We start from the raw sequence: 20,354 nt of genomic DNA on the forward strand, positions 1-20,354 counted from the left end.
AATTTCATTGGTAATAAAAAACATGCCATATCTAAGGGGTTTTGTTTTCTTTTTATATGGAGAGATAAAAATGGCTACCTTCCCCTAAGAAAAAGTAGCCCAGTCATGGAAAAATTTATTCTATGACCATAAGCAAACAATTATTTGTCTCTGCAATCAGGCAGTCATGGTAAACTTTGTGTCATAATTTGTTACTAGCTGTTAAGTAGTGTAATAACCCAGTTTTTTAACTGACTCAAAAAATTGTAATCACATCAGCCATTATTAATTCTTTTGTAAACAAAAATATTCCATCCCCCAATAAACAAATGGTCAAGGGATATGAATAGACAGTTCTCAGATGAAGAAATCAAAACTATCAATAAGCACATGAAAAAGTATTTAAATCCCTCCTAATTAGAGAAATGCAAAAAAAAATAACTCTGAGGTACCACCTTATCCCTAGAAGATTGGCCAATATGGCATCAAAGGAAAGTAATAAATGTTGGAGGGGATGTGGCAAAATTGGGTCACTAATACCCTGCTGGTGGAGTTGTGAATTAATCCAACCATTCTGGAAGGCAATTTGGAATTATGTCCAAAGGGCTTTAAAAGATTCCTTGCCCTTTGATCCAGCCATACCTCTGCTGGGTTTGTAACCCAAAGAGATAATATGGAAAAATACTTGTACAAAAATATTTATAGCCATACTCTTTGTAGTGGCAACAAACTGGAAAATGAGGGGAAGTCCTTCAATTGGGGAATGGCTGAACAAATTGTGGCATATGATGGTGATGTAATACTATTGTGCTCAAAGGAATAATGAACTGGAGGACTTCCATTTGAACTGAAACGACCTCCAGGAATTGATGCAGAGTGAAAGGAGCAGAACCAGAAGAACATTATACACAGAGATGGATACACTGGGGTAGAATCTAATGTAATGGACTTCTCTACTAGCAGCAATGCAATGATCCAGGACAATAAAGAAAAACTTATAATAAAGAATGCTATCCATATCCAGAGAAAGAACTGTGGGAGTAGAAATGTGGAAGAAAAACATAGGGTTGATCACGTGGTTTGGTTGAGATATGATTAGGATTTTGGAGGTAAAGAATTCTATTGCAAATATGAATAATATGTAAATAGGTTTTGAACAATGATATATGTATATCCCAGTGGAATTCTTTGTCAGTTCTGGTAGTGGGGAGGAAAGAGAAGTGGGAAAAATCATGAATCATGTAACCACGGAAAAATATTCTAAATAAATAAATAAATTACAAAAGCTGCAAAAAAAGAAAACAAAAGTATTAAAATTCCTTATTCATGTGCTTTTAACATTTGGCCTTGCTATTTTTCTGTATAAAAATCCATTTATTTTTTTTTGAAAAATTTTATTTAATTAATTGATTTAGAATATTTTTCCATGGTTTCATGATTCATGTTCTTTCCCTCCTCTCCTCCCACCTCCGTCCTGTAGCCAAGGAGCAGTTCCACTTTGATCAAGACCTATTTCCATATTATTAATATTGGGGTGATCATTTAGAGTCTACATCCCCAATCATATCCACGTCTACCCATACAATCAAGCAGTTGTTTTTCTTCTGTGTTAAAATCCATTTAAAATAGATGTATCAAGACTATGCAATTGGATTTATATATTAAAAGCTGGAGAAATAATAAATAATATTAATACTTCAAAACAACATGCAAGATAATTTATCATCATTATTATAAATTTGATACATATGCTTGTGAAATTCAGTATGATTCAATTCAATAAGTATTTACTAATCATTTACTATGAGTCAGTCAATGTGCCAGGTGATAGATATAAAGACAAAAATGAAAACAGTCCCTGCCCTCCCTAAGTCCCTGTAATAAACTTTCATTATATTTGGTTCTTTTGAATAGGTACAAGGCTAAATGTCAAGTTGATCTTGGACCCAGGTTCCAAACTTGTCACTATAAGACATTCAATTCAATTTGATGCACATTCATTAAGTAGCTACTACATTCAAGCCCATATGCTAGGTGCTGGGGTTGCCAAGAGGAATTACAGATGGGTCTATCCTCACAAAGATTATAAAATTGTAGGAGAAATAAGATAAATACACAAAAGGCTATATTACAAAACATAGTATGATTAACTGCATGGGAGAAAACAAAGTACTGTATTAGACAAAAGACAGAGCTGGGACATCAAAGAAAGCTTCTTAGGGATGCTGACACTGAAGTGGAGCCTTGAAGGATGGGTGAAGACTTCAACTTTCAGAGATGAAGGAGTAAGTTTCAGGCATAGTAGATGACAGAATGAAGCTACAGGGAAGTAGGAAAGAGTGAATCACATTTGGGAAATGACAGGAAATCTCTTTTGTCAGGATCATCGAATGCATGAATGAGAGTAGTATGAATTAAGGCTGGAAAGATAGGTTGGAACCATATTGTAGAGTTCCTTGAATGTTAGGAAAAAATGCATTAGCTTCATCCTTTTGTAAATAGAATTTTGTAACACTTGCCATCTCCACATAGATCAGCTGATTAATTTTAGGGAATAACAGTGAAAGCAAGCCCCATACAATTCAAACTAATATTAGTGTGCCTGATTTGTTGCAGCAAATACTACGTCATTCCCGAGAAAATTCAACCAAGGTAATATTCCTCATTACCGATGGCTATTCCAATGGAGGAGACCCTCGACCAATTGCAGCTTCTCTACGTGATTTCGGAGTGGAGATCTTTACTTTTGGAATATGGCAGGGGAACATCCGAGAGCTGAATGATATGGCTTCCACCCCAAAGGAAGAACATTGCTATTTGCTTCACAGTTTTGAAGAATTTGAGGCTTTGGCTCGTCGAGCACTTCACGAAGGTAATACAAAGTTTTCTAAATCCAGGGTGACCTAACTTCAATAGCCTTAGTAACATATTTTTAAAAGGTCTCATATTTTCACTAACTCCAATTTATGTAATAGTCACATAGTCAAAACAATCCCAAATGTTTTTCAGTATACACAGGTATGAATGTGTACATGAACACATATGTGTTGTATATGGACAAATGCTTGTATGTACATGCACATATTTGTATATTGTGTGTGTAATTGTAAACACACATATCTTCTATGCATAATAAAGTTTAGTATACACCAAAAGTCCTAATCTAACCGTCATTAGTTTGATTTTTAAATAACATAATAGAACCGAGTTTTATAATATATTTCAGTTTAATTTTTCTTTTATAATTCTGTTTATTTTCCCTTATATATTTAAAAACATTATTCTGAAGAGGCATCCATAGGTTTCAGCAGACTACCAAAGTAGGCAAGAACATAAAAAAAGGTTAAGAAATTCTAGTATATATGTATATGTTCTTTTTTTGTAAATGGCTATCAAAGTTCTAAACAACTGTTGAGTGCATTTACTTAAACTTGTTTCCCAGTAGTTGTGGTGGATTCATGTTGATTGCTTCGCACCTTGTCATGTGTCCTTCTTTGACTCGTTGAAAAATACCTAGATCAAAGAACAAATAATAGAATAAAATATTACCAAATGCCTAAAAACAACATAAATTCAACACAATATTTATGGGATCTTGCCAGAGCTATGCTTACAAGCAAATTTATAGTTCTCCTATCCTAAAAGGAGAAACTAAAAAAATTAATGTCATTTAGATTTAGAGAAATTAAAATTTTAACTATCATATAACAAAAGCAAGCACAGAAGGAATAAAATAAGGAAGATCAACTAGATATTTTTAAAACTGAAATGATGAGAAAAAGAGTTGAGTTTTTTAAAAAAAAATCTTAACAAAGTAAATATAATTAGCAAATATCAAAAACAAGAAAAAAATTACCAAAATAAGACATGACAAATCCCAGCAAATATGAAAGAAAATAAAGAAAAATTATGCCACTATTAGGTAGACATAGTTCCCCCAAATTGAGAATTTTTAAATATACAAATTAATCTTTAAAAATTATAAGCATTTAAATGGACACAGCAACTTTTCCAGCTAAATAAGTAAATCTCAGAAGGAAAATTAAATAGGTCATTGAGGCTCCAGGAGTTGGTGGGTTCACAAATCAACTTGATAATGCATTTGAAGAAAAACCAATCATGTTTTATAAACTATTTTTGAACACAGAGAAAATATGGTTCTGAAACCTGTCAAAGAAAATGAAGCAAAAGAACAAATTATCCTAAACGAACAATTGTGCAGAAATTACTATTTGTTCTGGAAAACACTATATTCAAACATTTTTAAACCCACTTCACTACAAATAAGTGAAATTTATGCCTAATTATTAATGAAAGGATAGTTTAAGTTTTAGGAAAAGTAAAAGGATTAGTAGTTATTATGGAGTTCCCTATACCATTGAAATAAAAAGTTTTGTTCCTATCTCTATAATAAAACATATCAAAGAGAAAACATTCATATCATTTAATTAAATTAATATATAGTAAATTTATTTAAATGCCATACCTACTTATATTAAAAAATATGTATAGGGGGCAGCTGGGTAGCTCAGTGGATTGAGAGCCAGGCCTAGAGACTGGAGGTCCTAGGTTCAAATCCGACCTCAGACACTTCCCAGCTGTGTGACCCTGGGCAAGTCACTTGACCCCCATTGCCTACCCTTACCACTCTTCCACCTATAAGTCAATACACAGAAGTTAAGGGTTTAAAATAAAAAATAAATAAATAAAAATATGTATAGGAAGACAAAGGGTATTCCCCCCTAAAATGATAAAAATTATTTATCTGTTAATCAGCTTTGTTGTTGTCTTGCAAACTTCATTTGTGAATGCTCTCAGAATGAAGTAACTTGGTTAAGTCTCATATAAGCATTTCCATAGACTTTGCTTCCACCATTTTTACTTGTTTTTGTACACACTGCTTAAAACCTTTGGCCATTCTCTCGTAGGTGTTTGATAAACTAATATTCTAAAGCAGTATTCTACTTGACTGCTATAGTCATCATCCTGGCAGGGAAATAATGTAAATAATGATTTAAAATGCTGATACTATTCAAGTTCATTTGTAAATTTAATGTTATACCAATAAAAATGTCAATGAAATACATTAGAGAATTAAATGAAATAATAGTAAAGTTTATGTGAAAGAACACATTAATAAAAACATAAAAGAGATCTTATAGCAATGACCAGTATGGGACTGTTTTGCATGATAATACATGTATGGCCGGATCAAATTGCTTACTATATCCAAATGGAGGAGGGAAAGGAAGGAAGAAGTTTGTTTGGATCTCATAATTTTGGAAAACATATTTTGAAGGTTATTATTACATGTCATTGGGGAAATAAAATATCTGTGAATAAAAAAGGGAATATGAAGGAGATTTGTGGAGAAAATCAAGATTGGGGAATTTATTCAACTAGGTCTCAAATTATACTATAAACTGGCTTAAAAGAAAAAGAAAAATTGTTCATTGGAATAGAATAGTTAATTTAGAATTATAAGCAAAGACCACTTTACCCTTTTATCCAGAATTATAACTAAATAAGCTAGTATTTAATAGATGCAGGATTATAAAATATTTAGAAAATAAGACATTTAATAAAACTACCAATAAAATTCAATAGCATTATGGTCAAAAATAGGATGAGAGATTAAATAAAACCACATAAGAAATTCAAAATATAAATTATTCTTATAAAAATTTAAATAAAATGATCTTTTTATCTTATGCCAGGAATATAATTATAATTGATCAAATAAATAGAAGGCATTAAAGACCAAATAGAAGAATTTTGTCATTCAAAAATAAAAGTTTTGTTTATTTTGCCTTTTTCTTTTCAGAGTAAAAGACAGTATATATGTAGAATTGAAATGGGAAAAAAAACACAACAGATTTTTTGGGAAACTTTGTGATAATTACAACAAGTAAAAATCAAATATCAAAAAAAAACTTTAAGAAACTGCCTTGAATTTAGCTTTCCCTATAGATAAATGGTCAAAGATCATGAATAAGCAACTTTCCAAAGAAGAAACATAATAGTAAGAACCTTTTGAAAAAAGTAGTAATAACTGACATTTATATAGCCTTTTAAAGTTTCCAAAACTTTTTATATAGATCACCTCATTTGACACTTGTAAGAGTCCCCATAAAGCAGGTAATTGTTCTAATTCAGTTGTGTCTGACTCTTCATGACTCCTTTTGGATTTTTCTTGGCAAAGATACTAGAGTGCTTTGACATTCTTTATCCAGCTTATTTTACAGATGAGGAAACTGAGACAGACAGGGTTATGTGACTTGCTCAGGATCACACAGATAATAATAACTTGGCCAAGATTTGAAATCAGGGCTTCCTGACTCCAGATCTGACACTCTATTATGACAATCCATTATACCACTTAGTTTTCCCTAGTCAGTGGTTCCCAAACTTTTTTGGCCTACCACCCCTTTTGCAGAAAAAATATTACTTATCCCCCTGGAAATTATTTGTTTTTTAAATTTTAATAGCAATTAATAGGAAAGATAAATGCACCTGTGGCCATCACCACCTCCCTGGATCGCTGCAGCACCCACCAGGGGGCGGTGGAGTCCAAGGTCCATGTTGGTGAACCTATAGCATGTGTGCTAGAAAAGGCTGCTCCCTTCTCCCTCTTTAAGGCACCTGAGGACATTTCCTCATATCACTCACCCCTTTACCTAGCAGCCCAATGAGAGTGCTTCCTCCCTCCACTGTCTGGGGTAGTGGGAGGCATTTACATGCAGAATGAGGGTGGTAATTTGGGCACGAGGTCTCTAAAAGATTCACCATCACTATCCTAGGTGATACAGTAGGAAATACAGATTTCCATTTTACAAAAGAGGAAACAGGTTCCAAAGAATTAAGCGACTTGCTCATGGTCACACAATTAGTATGGTACGTAGAAGTGGAGCTTAGATCTGCCTTGATTCTAAGTCTAAAACTTTTCCACCACACCAAACTCTCTTATAATATTGGATTCATGGTACAGTGGTGGATTGGAGCACTTAATTGTAGAATGCCATAGGGTGGTATGCTGTAAGAAATATAAAATCAATCATATTCTTTGGCCTAGTGATCCCACCAGGAAGGTTAACTTATTAAAAAGGGGAAGTACTCAGCAATTTTATTCAAGATATCGAATCCAGAAAAATCCATATGTCTAATCACTTGGCAATTGCTGAATATAATTTGATCTGACAGCACATTTATTTGTACCTTAGGATTTTAACTATAATGAATATGAATAATTATAAAAAGACATATGAAGTTATACAGAGTGAATTAAGGAGAATTAGGACAATATTCAATATGGCTCCTGGGTGGGGAAAGGTGGTTAATTAAGTGATCAGTTATATTCTCTCCCAGCCTGCTCAAAATGTAAAGGAAAAGTAAAGGGGAAATGAGCAATAAAGGTTCTCATCTTATTTATTCTGGATTACCTTTTGGCTGAATTTCTGGTGGCCTTTATCGAGCAAGACACATTCTCTAGAGAGTAAATGAAAACAGGAGACAGCTGAGGACTGTGGCCTCTAGTAGTAGAAATGAGAACCAGCTCTTCAGGAAGAAATTGCTCCCTTTATCAGCCCCACTCTAGACAAATAATGATAGTTATAAAATCTGATACTATAGATAAAAGAAAAAAATGATGTCTCAAATAAGACCTCTGCTATTTTTTGTTAAAGTTAATATATGTGGCAAAGAATTAGAAATTGTGGGAAGGCCCATCAATTGGGGAATGTTATAGTATATAAATGTGATAAAAATGTATTGTGCCTTAAGAAATGATGAAGGGGATGATTTCAGAGATACTTGGAAAGGCTTACATGAACGGATTTGGGATCAAATGAAAAGAACAAGTGAATAATTTATATGCTGACAACAATGTTTTAAAGATAAATGATTTCGAAGGATTTAGGAACTCTACAAGGATTATTCCAGGGAACTAGTGAGGTGAATGCATTACCTATCTCTTGGAAGAGAAGTGAAAGACTCAGAATAAAGAATAAGGCTTTTTTGGCCAGTTTAGAAATTTGTTTTCTTTTTCTATAAATGTTTGTAATAGGTTTTTCTTTTTCTTTTTCAACTAGTAATTGGGGAGTGGGAGGCAGGGAATAGATTTTGATGATTGAAAAAAAATTAATTAAAAATAAAGTTAGTATATTTAAAACATAAATACTTCCAGTCAAATTTTTTGTATTTGAAGAAATCAGATAAAAGAACCAGAAACCTAATTTAAATAAGATGACTTTACTAATACCCACAAGTAAATGACAAAATATTTGAATACTCACATCTTGTAGAGAGGCAAAGCCAGCATTTTTCTGGAAATCAGTCCATAGTCAAGACATAAGGTCTGCTAAATTAGTTTTCTTCACTACTCAACAGCAAACAGAACTTTGATTCTCATACTGAATTTATTCATTGTTCTTGCTGCTAGGAATATCAGTTAGGTCTTCAGACTAAAACTGTTAGGACTTCAGACAGGAATTCAGAAATGCCTCTTTGTAATCAGGAGTTTGATTTCAATTCTTATTTGAATGAGACCTACAGCAGCCAGTGAAGTGCTGATTGACCATATGATGAAGCAGTGGAATATTGCTAGTGCGGAGACCAGATGGACGTGACTTAAAGCACTGACTGCATCTGGAGGCGTCCCATTTAAAGACTAAATTCCTGTTGAAACCCTGACACTGTGTAACTTGTGGAAATTTTTGATCAGGTCTCAGGCTAAAATGATTTGGCTTACTGAAATGATATCCCATGTTGAAATATGTGGAAATGGCACATATTTTAGTATGAAAAAATGAACAGTTGAGATATATGAATATATATGAATACAGGGTCTTTGATAGAACTAGAAATCTTCACTTTGCAAAAAGTAGTGGGGGGTTCTGTTTTTATTTTGGAAAATAGATACTATAATGTTTATCTGGTGGTTCATCACCCATTGGCTTCTGGTATTTGTTGTTAACAGATCTGCCTTCTGGGAATTATATTCAAGAGGATATATCTCACTGCTCCTATCTCTGTGAAGCCGGCAAGGATTGCTGTGATATAATGGCAAGCTGCAAGTGTGGCATTCATACTGGACAGTTTGAATGCATCTGTGAAAAGGGCTACTTTGGAAAAGGACTGCAACATGAATGCACAGGTCAGTCACCAGCCAAATTGTGTTTGAGTATCAAGAGCTGGCTTAAATTCAGATTACATACTCTTTTTAGATGGTGAACTTCATGAGGATAGGGACTAACTTTTGCCCTTCTTTTTATCTTTAGTGTTTATTACAGTACATGACACATAGTAGGTGGCATGGGCATTGTACCCCCAAGACTATAGAAGTGTTTCAGGCAAACTATAAGCAGGGAAATTCCTTTGCTCCCTTACATTCTTGTGACTCCTAACCCAAAATATCTGATAAGTACTATAAGACCCTAAATGGATTATCCTTCTTGGATTGTCCTTTAGACTGACAGAGAGATACACCTCCTTGATGTTATCAGGTTGTATGGCAGATATCCATCTGTCCTCTGAACTATGAGGGCCACCTCTTATGTCTTCAGGCAGACCAAAACCCCCACTGAATGCCTGAATGGTTACTACACTGGAGTGTGGTACTCACTGTTGTAAAGAGTATAAAAACTCCTGAACTGAAGCATCTGGGGAGCAACCCCCTAGGGTTGTTCCATTCACACCATAAGTGGGGGAGATAGCTTTTCCATCCATGCTGTCCCCCCCAAGTAACAGCTCCCCATTTAGCTATTCCACCATGCTATTCCACCTTGCTATCTCACCTTGCTATTCTCCTGGCCATTCTCAACATTACTTTCCAAATTAATAAATGTCTCTTTTTACCTTTAAGCGAAGTTTGGAGTCTTGCATTCTTGCAAAAGTTATCCTTCCCAAACCCAGGGGTTCACCATTGTAACCCATTACGGGAGGGGGTTCTTCACCCCATAACAGTAGGCACTTATTAAATGTTTATTGACTGAATAATTCATGTATGTAGACAATCATATGGGTCAAATGTACCTTTAGCTTCTATACAAAATGGATGCCAACATAAGTTTGGGCTTGTAGATCCAAGAGCATCTGTGGCTTTTAGGACTGTACTGGGATGTTGGTGGTTCAGCTGTTCTAGAATCTTTTCTCATTGTTATCCCAAATCTAGAAACTTATCATATGGAAATTATGGTTACTTCATGGTTCATTCCCTGTTCTCTAATTAGTCTTCTCACCTCCAGTTTTAATTCATAGAGCACTGAGATCAAGATAACAGCATTCTTATCATCCTTGAGAGATAGTCTCAAGTAGTAGAGAACTGGCCTTAACATCAAGATTATCTAGGTTTAAGTACCTCCTTTGATGTATTCTGTGTGACTCTAAGTAAATTACAACCCCTCCAAGTCTCTGGAAATTATCTCTAAATTGTAGGTATCAATCTATATTAGTAGGAGGAGTCTCTTCATTGGCAGTTTCCTATATTAATGAAATCACAAGTACAATTGGGCAGAAAATATCCACATAGGACCTCCTGCTTTGGGGACCATGAGTTAGCATGGGTGACATTTATTCTCTTGATGTATTTTCATATAAAAAGCAGAAGCAGATCAATATTTGATCAAACCTTGCTACTTTGAGAAGATACATTTTCTCGTATGCAAACATCATTTGGGAGCATTCAGGAGCAGTGACTTTTCTTTCTACTGTAGCTCATGGTGTTTACTGTTTGTCCCATATTTGAAATATGAACAATCTTTATTTTAACAATTGGCAGAAAATCACCCTCTGCAATTGAGAAATTTCATTTTTTTGTCCATTTGCTTGGATATACTTTTCCTCTTTCTCTCTTGGGGCAGTTAGTTTGCCTCTTTGACTCTCAGTTTTCACATCTGTAAAATGAGAGGAGGGTTGGACTACACGACCTCAAGGGTCCCCTGCAAGTTTAATTGATCATCCTGTGATACTAAACTTTCTTTCTTCCCTTTCCTATGCTGGCATCTTCCTCACCATTCCTTTCTGCTCCATGTTGCGCTCTCCCTCTCTCTCTCTCTCTCTCTCTCTCTCTCTCTGTCGGTCTGTCTTGGTTTTTGTCTTGTTCTTGTCACTTTCCTTCCCTGCTTTTGTGGCCCTTCTCCCTTCCCTTCTATCAAAAACTTTTCCTGCTTGGCATTGCTTTTCATCTCTACCCAGAAGTCACCCCTTCCCTGGCTCTGTCTTCTCTCCACCCAAGAGACTTTCTTAGTTAAGGAATTTAAAAAATAGCCTAAAGGCTTCTGAGGCCATCCCATCAAAGTAAATTTCCTGGCCTCTCCCCTCATCATATATCCACCCACACTTTCCTATTTACCTCAGTCCTTCTCTCCCTAAGTCCCCCCACTAACCCAAGGCAGAAGCTCTTTTTATTTTATTTTATTTTTTTTTACTTCTGCTGTAGTCAGTGTGTCTGGTTCTGGTGTGGTCTTAGACCAGGCTATTGCACTCTGCCAATAAGTCACTTCGGTGCAGCTGGCTGGCAAGCTAGCAGGCCCAGTCACATAGTGTCTGTCTCCCTCCAGGGCCACCCTGATTTCTGTGGTCTGAGGAGATTCCCACACCCACTCCCACCAGTTGCACAAGCCAGTTACTGCTGCCTTTTTTTCTATCTGTTATAGGCTGGAAGGAGAATAGCAGTCCTGATGATGGTGTTGGGTGGGCTTATGTCTTATGCTTCAATGGAGGGACAAGCAGGAACCTTCGGCTAGATAGAGCCAAGAAAGCTGAGCACAGTGGGATCTGTGGTTATCCTGTCCCTCTGCTTACATCTGTGGTTTTCTGCTTTAATCTTTATTTCATCTGTTTATCATAATGCACACAAGGCCCCGAATTAGATACAGTTCCCTTAACGTAAATGTCCAGTTTTTAAAGGATCTTTCTAAGGGACCAATGATATTAGATATCATAGGGAAAATGATTTTGGATCACTACCACACTCATTGTGACCTCTCTGGAGTTATAGCATTGACGATTTCTTCTGGGCTTTAAGAGTAAATAGATAAAGAAAGGTTTTCAATCCTAATTTTATATGGTTTCAGCCCCCTTTTTTCAAAGAAAGATTAAAAAAACAGATTTAAATCATTGGTTCTCAATTTTGTTTTGGTCATGGCTCAGTATTATTCTTTGCCATGACAAATCACACATGTGGTATAATTGTAAAGGTAAATTCTATACAATTTTCCTCACACCTGGATTAAACTCAAAGAATTCAGTATTATATAGGTACTGTGAATGCCTTAAAAATGGTATTGCTTTGTTAGCCATCAAACCTTATTATTGTTCAGGTAAGATTAATAATTTTTCTCTTGAACTCCAAAGAGTTAGAACTCATAGTGCTCATCCTCATTTGCAGAAGCATTTGGCTTCAAAACAGCCATAGTCACTGTGGTCCAGGAAAGCAAAGGTCACACAGGTACTCTAGAAGAACTGGAATTAAAACATAAATCTCTTTATTCCTAACCCTATTTCCACCAATTCCGCCATTTAGTCCTGTCCCCCTGTTTTACAGATGGAAAAACTGAGTCTAAGGAAGGTATATTATATTACCTCATGTTAAATAGTTTGCACAAGAAGACCCATATTCTTTGCCTTTGGCATTTAACTCCCATTTTTCTACAGTGCCCAGTATCCCTGGGCTATACAATATACTTTTATGTTATATCACTTACCAGTTAGCACTGGGACATAAAACATCTTCAGTAGATATTTTAAATACCCACCCCTCATTCCACAAAAAGATCACAGCATGAGGGGACAGCCTACCTCATTTATTTTAACATGAATCTAATTCATGAATCACTTCTAGTTACTCCCAGCAATAGATGTGCATTTTATTTGTTATCACAACACAAAGCATGCATCAAAGATACAAAATGAAACCAGAGTTTCTTTTCCTTAGACCATCTAATGAAAAGGCCTTCCAACATGTTGGAGTGATTAAAATAAAACAAAGGAAAACATACTTCTAAGGAGATTTTGTTTTGGCCTATCTATGTTAACTTTGATGTTAAGAAATGTTACAACAGTTTAATTTTACTCCCTCCTTTTTAAAATTCATGTGACATGATGGAAAAAATTATAATAAGAATTAATTTTTGTCTCTTTGAATCAATGAAACAAGGAAATTATCACTGAAAATGTAGGCAAGTACAGTATAATCATTGTTTATTCTATGTTGAGACTTAACTGGTTGGCTTTTGTCTCCTGATAATGAAACAAATGTATTCCTGATTTAGTATACTAACATTCATTGAGACAAACAAATGTAGGACAGACATACCAAAGAGACAAGTGTATATAGCTAGATAAATCAAGTATTAAGATCCAAAGCTTTTGCAGCTGCTACGGACTTCCCCAAAGGGGACTTTGAGAGAAGCAGAATGTGGATTCAATTGACATTCAGAGGACACTTGGTGGCAATGATTAATTTCATTTCTGTGAGCCTGGAAAGGGTAAGCAATTAGAAAAGGCCAGGCTAGACTGGTAGCTCAAAGTCTCAATGCCCTGCAAGGAAGGCTTCTGTATCAGTGAGAAAGAATGGTGAATAAATCATCATGACTATAGAAATGGAGACGTTGGCCCATATATAAATACATGAGTGCATATATTATGTACATGTATGGGAATATCCATGTGTGTACACACAAATACGCATGTGTGGATAAGTGTATACATTTGTATACACACATGCATTTATTTATATATGTGTAGATGTCTATTTGTGGATAAAAACACACATCTAGATTGGAGTCAGGAAGACCTGGCCGTGTCACTTTGGCCAAGGCACTTAACTATGTCCTACAAATAACTCTTTAGGATTATAATCTGCAGAATTGTTGTTGATCTGCATTGATGAAGTTACTTTCCTTATCAAGAAGTTCCTGGGGGCAGCTGGGTAGCTCAGTGGATTGAGAGTCAGGCCTAGAGACGGGAGGTCCTAGGTTCAAATCTGGCCTCCGACACTTCCCAGCTGTGTGACCCTGGGCAAGTCACTTGACCCCCATTGCCCACCCTTACCACTCTTCCACCAAGAAGCCAATACACAGAAGTTAAGGGTTTAAAAAACAAACAAACAAACAAAAAAAAGTTCCTTAAACCAACTAAATCAGAAATCTAGACCAAAGGAAATTGTATGCTCATTATAGCTAGATATATCATCTATATTTTATATATGTAATATACACATATGTGAATATAAATAAATTTTCAGTAACTTGTAGTACATGATTTCCTCCTAACATTATACCTGAACGAAGCAGATACTGTAGGATTAAATCCATGCCTGCAACATGGGGTCATGGCCTGCATCTGTGAAAGAAGTGTCTATACTACAGAAATTATAAGACTTTTAAGGGCTGAAGTATATTTCCTTTACTAAAGTCCTACTCCTGTACTTCATCATAGTGGCAGGATGATTGTGCATTCCTGAAGTCTTACCCATGAAGGGAAATTATGGCAAATTCTGCTAGAAAGGCTTTGGATATGGCTTAAGCGATGGACTGAACCCTTTATCTGAGGAGCAGACTTCACAGAGTCATCATCAAGCTGATCACCTGATTTGGGGAGCCACAACTCCTGCCCAGACTTTTTTAAAAGTCTGGAATGAATGTGAACTTCTTCGGTGGAAAATATACCTGCACCAGTGGGAAAAAAATGTGGTTTTTGAAGTATTCAAATGTATATATGTTAATTGACTACAGATCTCACCAAGTGTAATAAGCACTGGGGAGTATTCTGTGACAAAATATTTTTGGTATGCATTCCTGCCCCAAGTATTTTACCAGGTCATTAGCAAAAAAAGAGATCAAAGTCGCACATACATTCTTGAACAGAGTACATTGAGAGATCTTGTTTTTTAAAACAAGATTCAACTTTTTTTTTAAAAAATCCCCCAGCTGAGGATAATATTAGATTTGTAAAATATAAAGAATTTGTAGAATGCATTGCCTATTTATCTTTATATAATACATAGGAATGTTGCTGGCAGTTTAACATTGATGTCAAAAAAAAGAGGGAGCATAAAGCCTGATGTATAGCTGGAACACTCTGATGATTAATGCTTTAAATTTTTCATTGTGTGGACAACTAGATACCAGGTGGTCTCGTGAGTACAACATACTATGTTAAAATTCATCAAATATTTGAAATATCTGTTATTCCTTGTCTAGCAGGACTAGTTATTTCACTGATTCCTTTTGGCCTTTAGCAGAACTGAAATATATCTTCATATCTTTCTCTTTGGGGGCATCACACAACTTCCAACATCAGTCAACTATGTTCTTTACAGGTGGTTTTAATAATGCGTCATATTCTGAAATTCCAAAAATGAAGACTCTGATCCAGTTCCCACCCCCCGACTGAAAAGCCTCTTTCTATTCCTCTACTCTTATTCTGTCCCATCATCAGATGCTCTTAATAAATCTGGAGAGAGACTAGAATATAAAAGCAAAGACTTATCAGCTAGGGCACATGTTTTGCTAGCCTCTTTGTGCTTTATTTATCTATTTGTTTGTTTGTTTTTTCCTAAACCCTTACCTTCCCTCTTGGAATCAATACTGTGTATTGGCTCCAAGGCAGAAGAGTGGTAAGGGTAGGCAATGGGGGTCAAGTGTCTTGCCCAGGGTCACACAGCTGGGAAGTGTCTGAGGCCAGATTTGAACCTAGAACCTCCCGTCTCTAGGCTTGGCTCTCAATCCACTGAGCTACCCAGCTGCCCCAACTTACTTTATTTAAACATGTTTTGTCCTTAAGCTATAATGTATGTATTTTATACACACAATATACCCTAAATTATTGATAATTGGTACTGAGCCACAAGCTAAAAGCTAAAGCTAAAATAAAAAAGGCTAGTCCTGAATCAATCATTCAGGGTGTTGGCATCCAGAATAATAATACTTGACAATTTTAAGAAATTCTATAGCCCATTTGCATGAGTATTCTCTCTACTGATTTTGTTGTTCTTCCATCATTCTTGTCCAATTCCTCATGACTCCAAGGACCATAGGATACCAGGTCCTTCTATCCTCCACCATTTCTCAAAATCTTTCCAAGTTCATGTTAACTTTTCCATGACACCATCTATCTCAACCCCTGTTTTCCTTTTCTCCTTTTGCCTTCAATCTTTCCCCAAATCAGGGTCTTTTCCAATGAATCCTGTCTTGTTATTAAATGGCCAAAGTATTTAAGTTTCAGCTCTACTATTTGACTGTGCAGTGAAAAATCTAAATTAATTTCTTTACGCATTGGCTGATTTGATCTTGCTTTCCAAGGGTCTTTCAAAAGTTTTCTCTAGCACCACAATTCATTAGTGTTGATTCTGCAGTGCTCAGCTTCCTGTAGTATAACTTTTGCAGCCATACATTGGTACTGGAAAAATGATGAATCTAGGAATATGCTTTATTTTCCATTGTACAGGGCACCTACACAAAAAATTGAGCATGTTTTTAGGCATAAAAATATCACAACCAAATGTGGAAAACCAGAAATAGTAAATGTATCCTTTTTGGAACATAATGCAATAAAAATTACATTCAATAAAAGACTGAGGAAAGATAAATTAAAAATTAATAGGAGGGGCAGCTAAGTTGCTAAGTGAATTGGGATCCAGGCCTAGAGATAGGAAGTTCTGGGTTCAAATCTGGTCTCATACACTTCCTAGGTGTGTGACACTGGGCAAGTTACTTAACCCCCATTGCCCAGCCACTATGGCTCTTCTGCCTTGGAGCCAATATACAGTATTAATTCCAAGATCAAAAGTAAGGGTTTTAAAAAGATTATTAGGAAACTAAACAATCTAAGTCAAGACAAGCCCTTGCATGGTGATGTGTAATGAAGTATAAGGATAAAAAATGATAAAGGCTGCTATAATAATATAAATTAGTAATTTAATTAAAGCCATTTTGATAGATAAAGTCATTTGACCACGCACTTGTAAGCATTCAAAATTGCCGCTCCAGTCATTATTACCTCTTCCTCAGTCTGCTGGCCAAGAGACCACTCCCTCCTAACCCAGGAGATTATAAACTCTTCCCTGCATGGAGACATAGGTGTCCCTACGCCCAAAGAACTGGAACCGGAAACCCATTGGACCACGGGAAATGTAGTTTGATAATGTCCATAGAAAATACATATATATACTTAAAGATGACATCTCCCAAATTTCACTTTTACAATTCCCCGTGAGGTCCGGCAAAAAAAAAGGTTTGTCCTTTTTCTTCACTGGACCTGTAAAAATAGACAACTTCTAAAATTTAGGAATTTGGGGATAAAAGAAATAGATGAACAAATGGTTAAAATTGGCCGCATTGACAAAAAACCAATTTGGGGGCAGTCCCCTATTGGTATAACAGTGTACAATTAAAACAATCTATACAATTCAATTTCAACTCCCCATAGTTCAATCAACTGCACCCCAAAGTTCAAAATTTGGTCTTCATGGTACAGTGAAGGCTTTTCAGACATCTTCATGATGTCTTCACCAAAACAGGTTCATTGTCTGGATTCTGGGGAGATGGTTGGATCCTTATCCTGAAATTATTCTCAAAAGAATTTAATCTTTACATTATAGATTACAAAACATACATTTTCTTCTAAGACTTATACAATTCCCCGTGAAATTACTCCTAAAAGAGTTAAATATATATATATATTTACATTATCGGATTTTAAAAAAACTTAACAGATATCCCCCTAAGGTAAATCTTAAACACACCTTTTTTTTCTAAAAAAGGGTACCTCAGGTCAGCTAAGGATGAGTGGCTGAGTCCTGGGGGTTATATGAAATCAATTGGCAAAATACAAAGAATAAAATTCAAGAAAAAAGAAGAAAAAATTAACTTGTGAATGAAATGTAAAATGTGCAAAAATCTGGGGAAAATAAACTTAGACCTTTGAATGAAGGTCTAATTAAAGTGAATTCAGCAGTTTGCAATTACCCATTCAGGGCCAGGACTTAAGGAAAATGTCTCTCTCTGATCTGACTTTATCATCAGCTTTTCAGGGAACTGAGCCAAATAAATAACCAATCTTAGGTGCTTTCTAGGAATCTAAGTCGAGGGGACCCACGTCCTCTAAAGTTTTAGAAAAGACTGAGACTCCAGGACTCAAACCCCAATTTCCAAGCCCTAAAGTATTGGCATAGAACTGCTGCAATTATGCAGATCTTAGTCAGTCAAGTCTCTGACCATGTGCTTTCTTTAGCACTATTAACGGCTTTCATATTCCCTTCTGGAATCAGAGAGGCATTTAAATCACAGTCCTATAGGCTCATGTATTTGCTGTAGAATCAGAAAAAGGATAAATAATGATTATATATGTACTTCCAATACAAGATGAGAAAAAGGAAAAATCAATTGCTCTCATTAGAAAAATGTTTTAAAAAATTAAAAAAAAAAAAATATATATATATATAGCTTAGAACTAGAAGGGTTATGTTACCCAAAAATGAGATTTTCATTCTGTGAGTGTAAATGGATCTTACAAATAGCAGATTCACAGTGCACATTCAAATAGAGTACCATTATTTCCAATAGCACATTTTAAAACAATGATGTTTAAAATTATATACTTGTTACAACTTTTAAATCTTGGCTAAGAGTTTCTCAACAAATTCTGTTATTGTTTCCAAGGCAAAACATGATATTTAAAAAAAGAAACCTTCAGGTATAATCATCCTCAGATAAGAATATACAGGAGCTCCTTGGCTTCCTGTTTTAAAGAATCCTGGGTAGGAAATGCTTCTACCCATTTAAGGCAATAATTTTTCTTATAATAAAATATATAAAAGCTTTATCCTTTAAGACAATAATTCTTAAGGATTTAAAGTAAAAGTTAAAAAATACCTCTTGTAAAATTACAAGGTAATATTCAAAGCATGGAAACTTTCAAGGTTCTTTGCAATTACCAAGACAGTAAATTTTAAAAGACATGTGCTCTATAAATCCAGTAGTATCAGATCAACAAGCTGGTCAAAACCTCTTACCAGTTCTAATAGATTTCTCTCATTATTTGGGAGTTACAATAAAATCATCAACAGAATTAATCTAGCAGCCACAAACTTCATTAACTTAAAATGATTCAGTGCAACAGGAAAATCAATGAAATAAGCAAGATTAATTTACAAAATACAGTAAGATACAGTCTCTTAAAAAAAACAGAAATAAAGCTCATTCAGTTCCGAGGTTTAAAAGTTCACCCCTGGTTCAATTTAAGGTTCTTTTGATTGAGTTCTGCTGAGTTTAAGGTTTTTTTTTAAAGTTCAAAGTTCTGAGCAGGTATGGGGGTGAATATTTCTTTCCCTGAGTTCTAGTTCTTAATCACAAGAAAGTCTGAATAGGCCATTTGGCCCCATTAAGGGTAAACGCTAGTTGCTAGGTCTAGACGCTAGCGTCCACTTGGGCTCGGGGTTAGTGGAGAAAAGCTCAGGAAAATACCCACGTGTAGAGTCTGTGTGGGTTGGGGTTTCCTAAATTAGGTCTTTAGAGAAACACGTGGAAGACTAGAAATAGGGAGAATGGGGAATATACTACCAAAATCTTTAGCGGCAGAGCTGAAGCAGTCTCTGGAGATTGAGATCTCGGCAAAGGCGGCAGCCGGGGGTCATCCATGTTGGAGCTCGGGGTTGAAGTGGAACTAGCAGAATTAGCAGCATCAACGGCAGGAAAAGCAGCAATCACAGGGACTGGAACGCTGGCAGGCTTGTAGTCAGAAGATCAGCGGCAGGAATGGAGGTCAACGGCAGAGACACACTGGCTGGGCTCGGGCATTTTAGTGTAAAGCCAAAAGCCCGAATCGGCTGGCCTGACCTCCCTCCCAAGGTGGTTTGGGCTGGACTGGCTGGTTGAGTCCCGCCGGAGGCAAAAATGTGCTCTTGCTTTTAGCAAAAGCATGGCAAGGAAAGTCACTTTCCCTTTTAAAAAAAGTGCTCAAAAGAGCTGAGCCAGACGGTCAAAAGGCAGGCATGGCTATCGTTTCTGAAAGGCTATCTGGAAAATTGAAAATTCGATTTCCAAACTTCTGGTCGCCATAATTATAAGGATAAAAAATGATAAAGGCTGCTATAATAATATAAATCAGTATTTTAATTAAAGCCATTTTGATAGATAAAGTCATTTGACCATGCGTTTGTAAGCATTCAAAATTGCCGCTCCAGTCATTATTACCTCTTCCTCAGTCTGCTGGCCAAGAGACCACTCCCTCCTAACCCAGGAGATTATAAACTCTTCCCTGCATGGAGACATAGGTGTCCCCACGCCCAAAGAACCGGAACCAGAAACCCGTTGGACCACGGGAAATGTAGTTTGATAATGTCCATAGAAAATACATATATATATATACTTAAAGAC

The 20,354-nt window shown here is 35.8% G+C and overlaps 1 protein-coding gene across 1 annotated transcript in view; it reads left to right on the plus strand.

The window, feature by feature from the left end:
- SVEP1 (sushi, von Willebrand factor type A, EGF and pentraxin domain containing 1) overlaps window positions 1-20,354 on the plus strand; it is a 350,045-nt gene that overhangs the window by 51,719 nt on the left and 277,972 nt on the right. Inside the window, exons 2-3 of the mRNA XM_044678439.1 lie at window positions 2,596-2,851; window positions 8,954-9,130. Of these exons, the coding sequence (XP_044534374.1) occupies window positions 2,596-2,851; window positions 8,954-9,130 (433 nt within the window). The remainder of the gene's footprint in view (window positions 1-2,595; window positions 2,852-8,953; window positions 9,131-20,354) is intronic.

Source organism: Gracilinanus agilis, chromosome 1 (assembly GCF_016433145.1).
Source record: "Gracilinanus agilis isolate LMUSP501 chromosome 1, AgileGrace, whole genome shotgun sequence".
Classification (NCBI taxonomy): Eukaryota; Metazoa; Chordata; class Mammalia; order Didelphimorphia; family Didelphidae; genus Gracilinanus; species Gracilinanus agilis.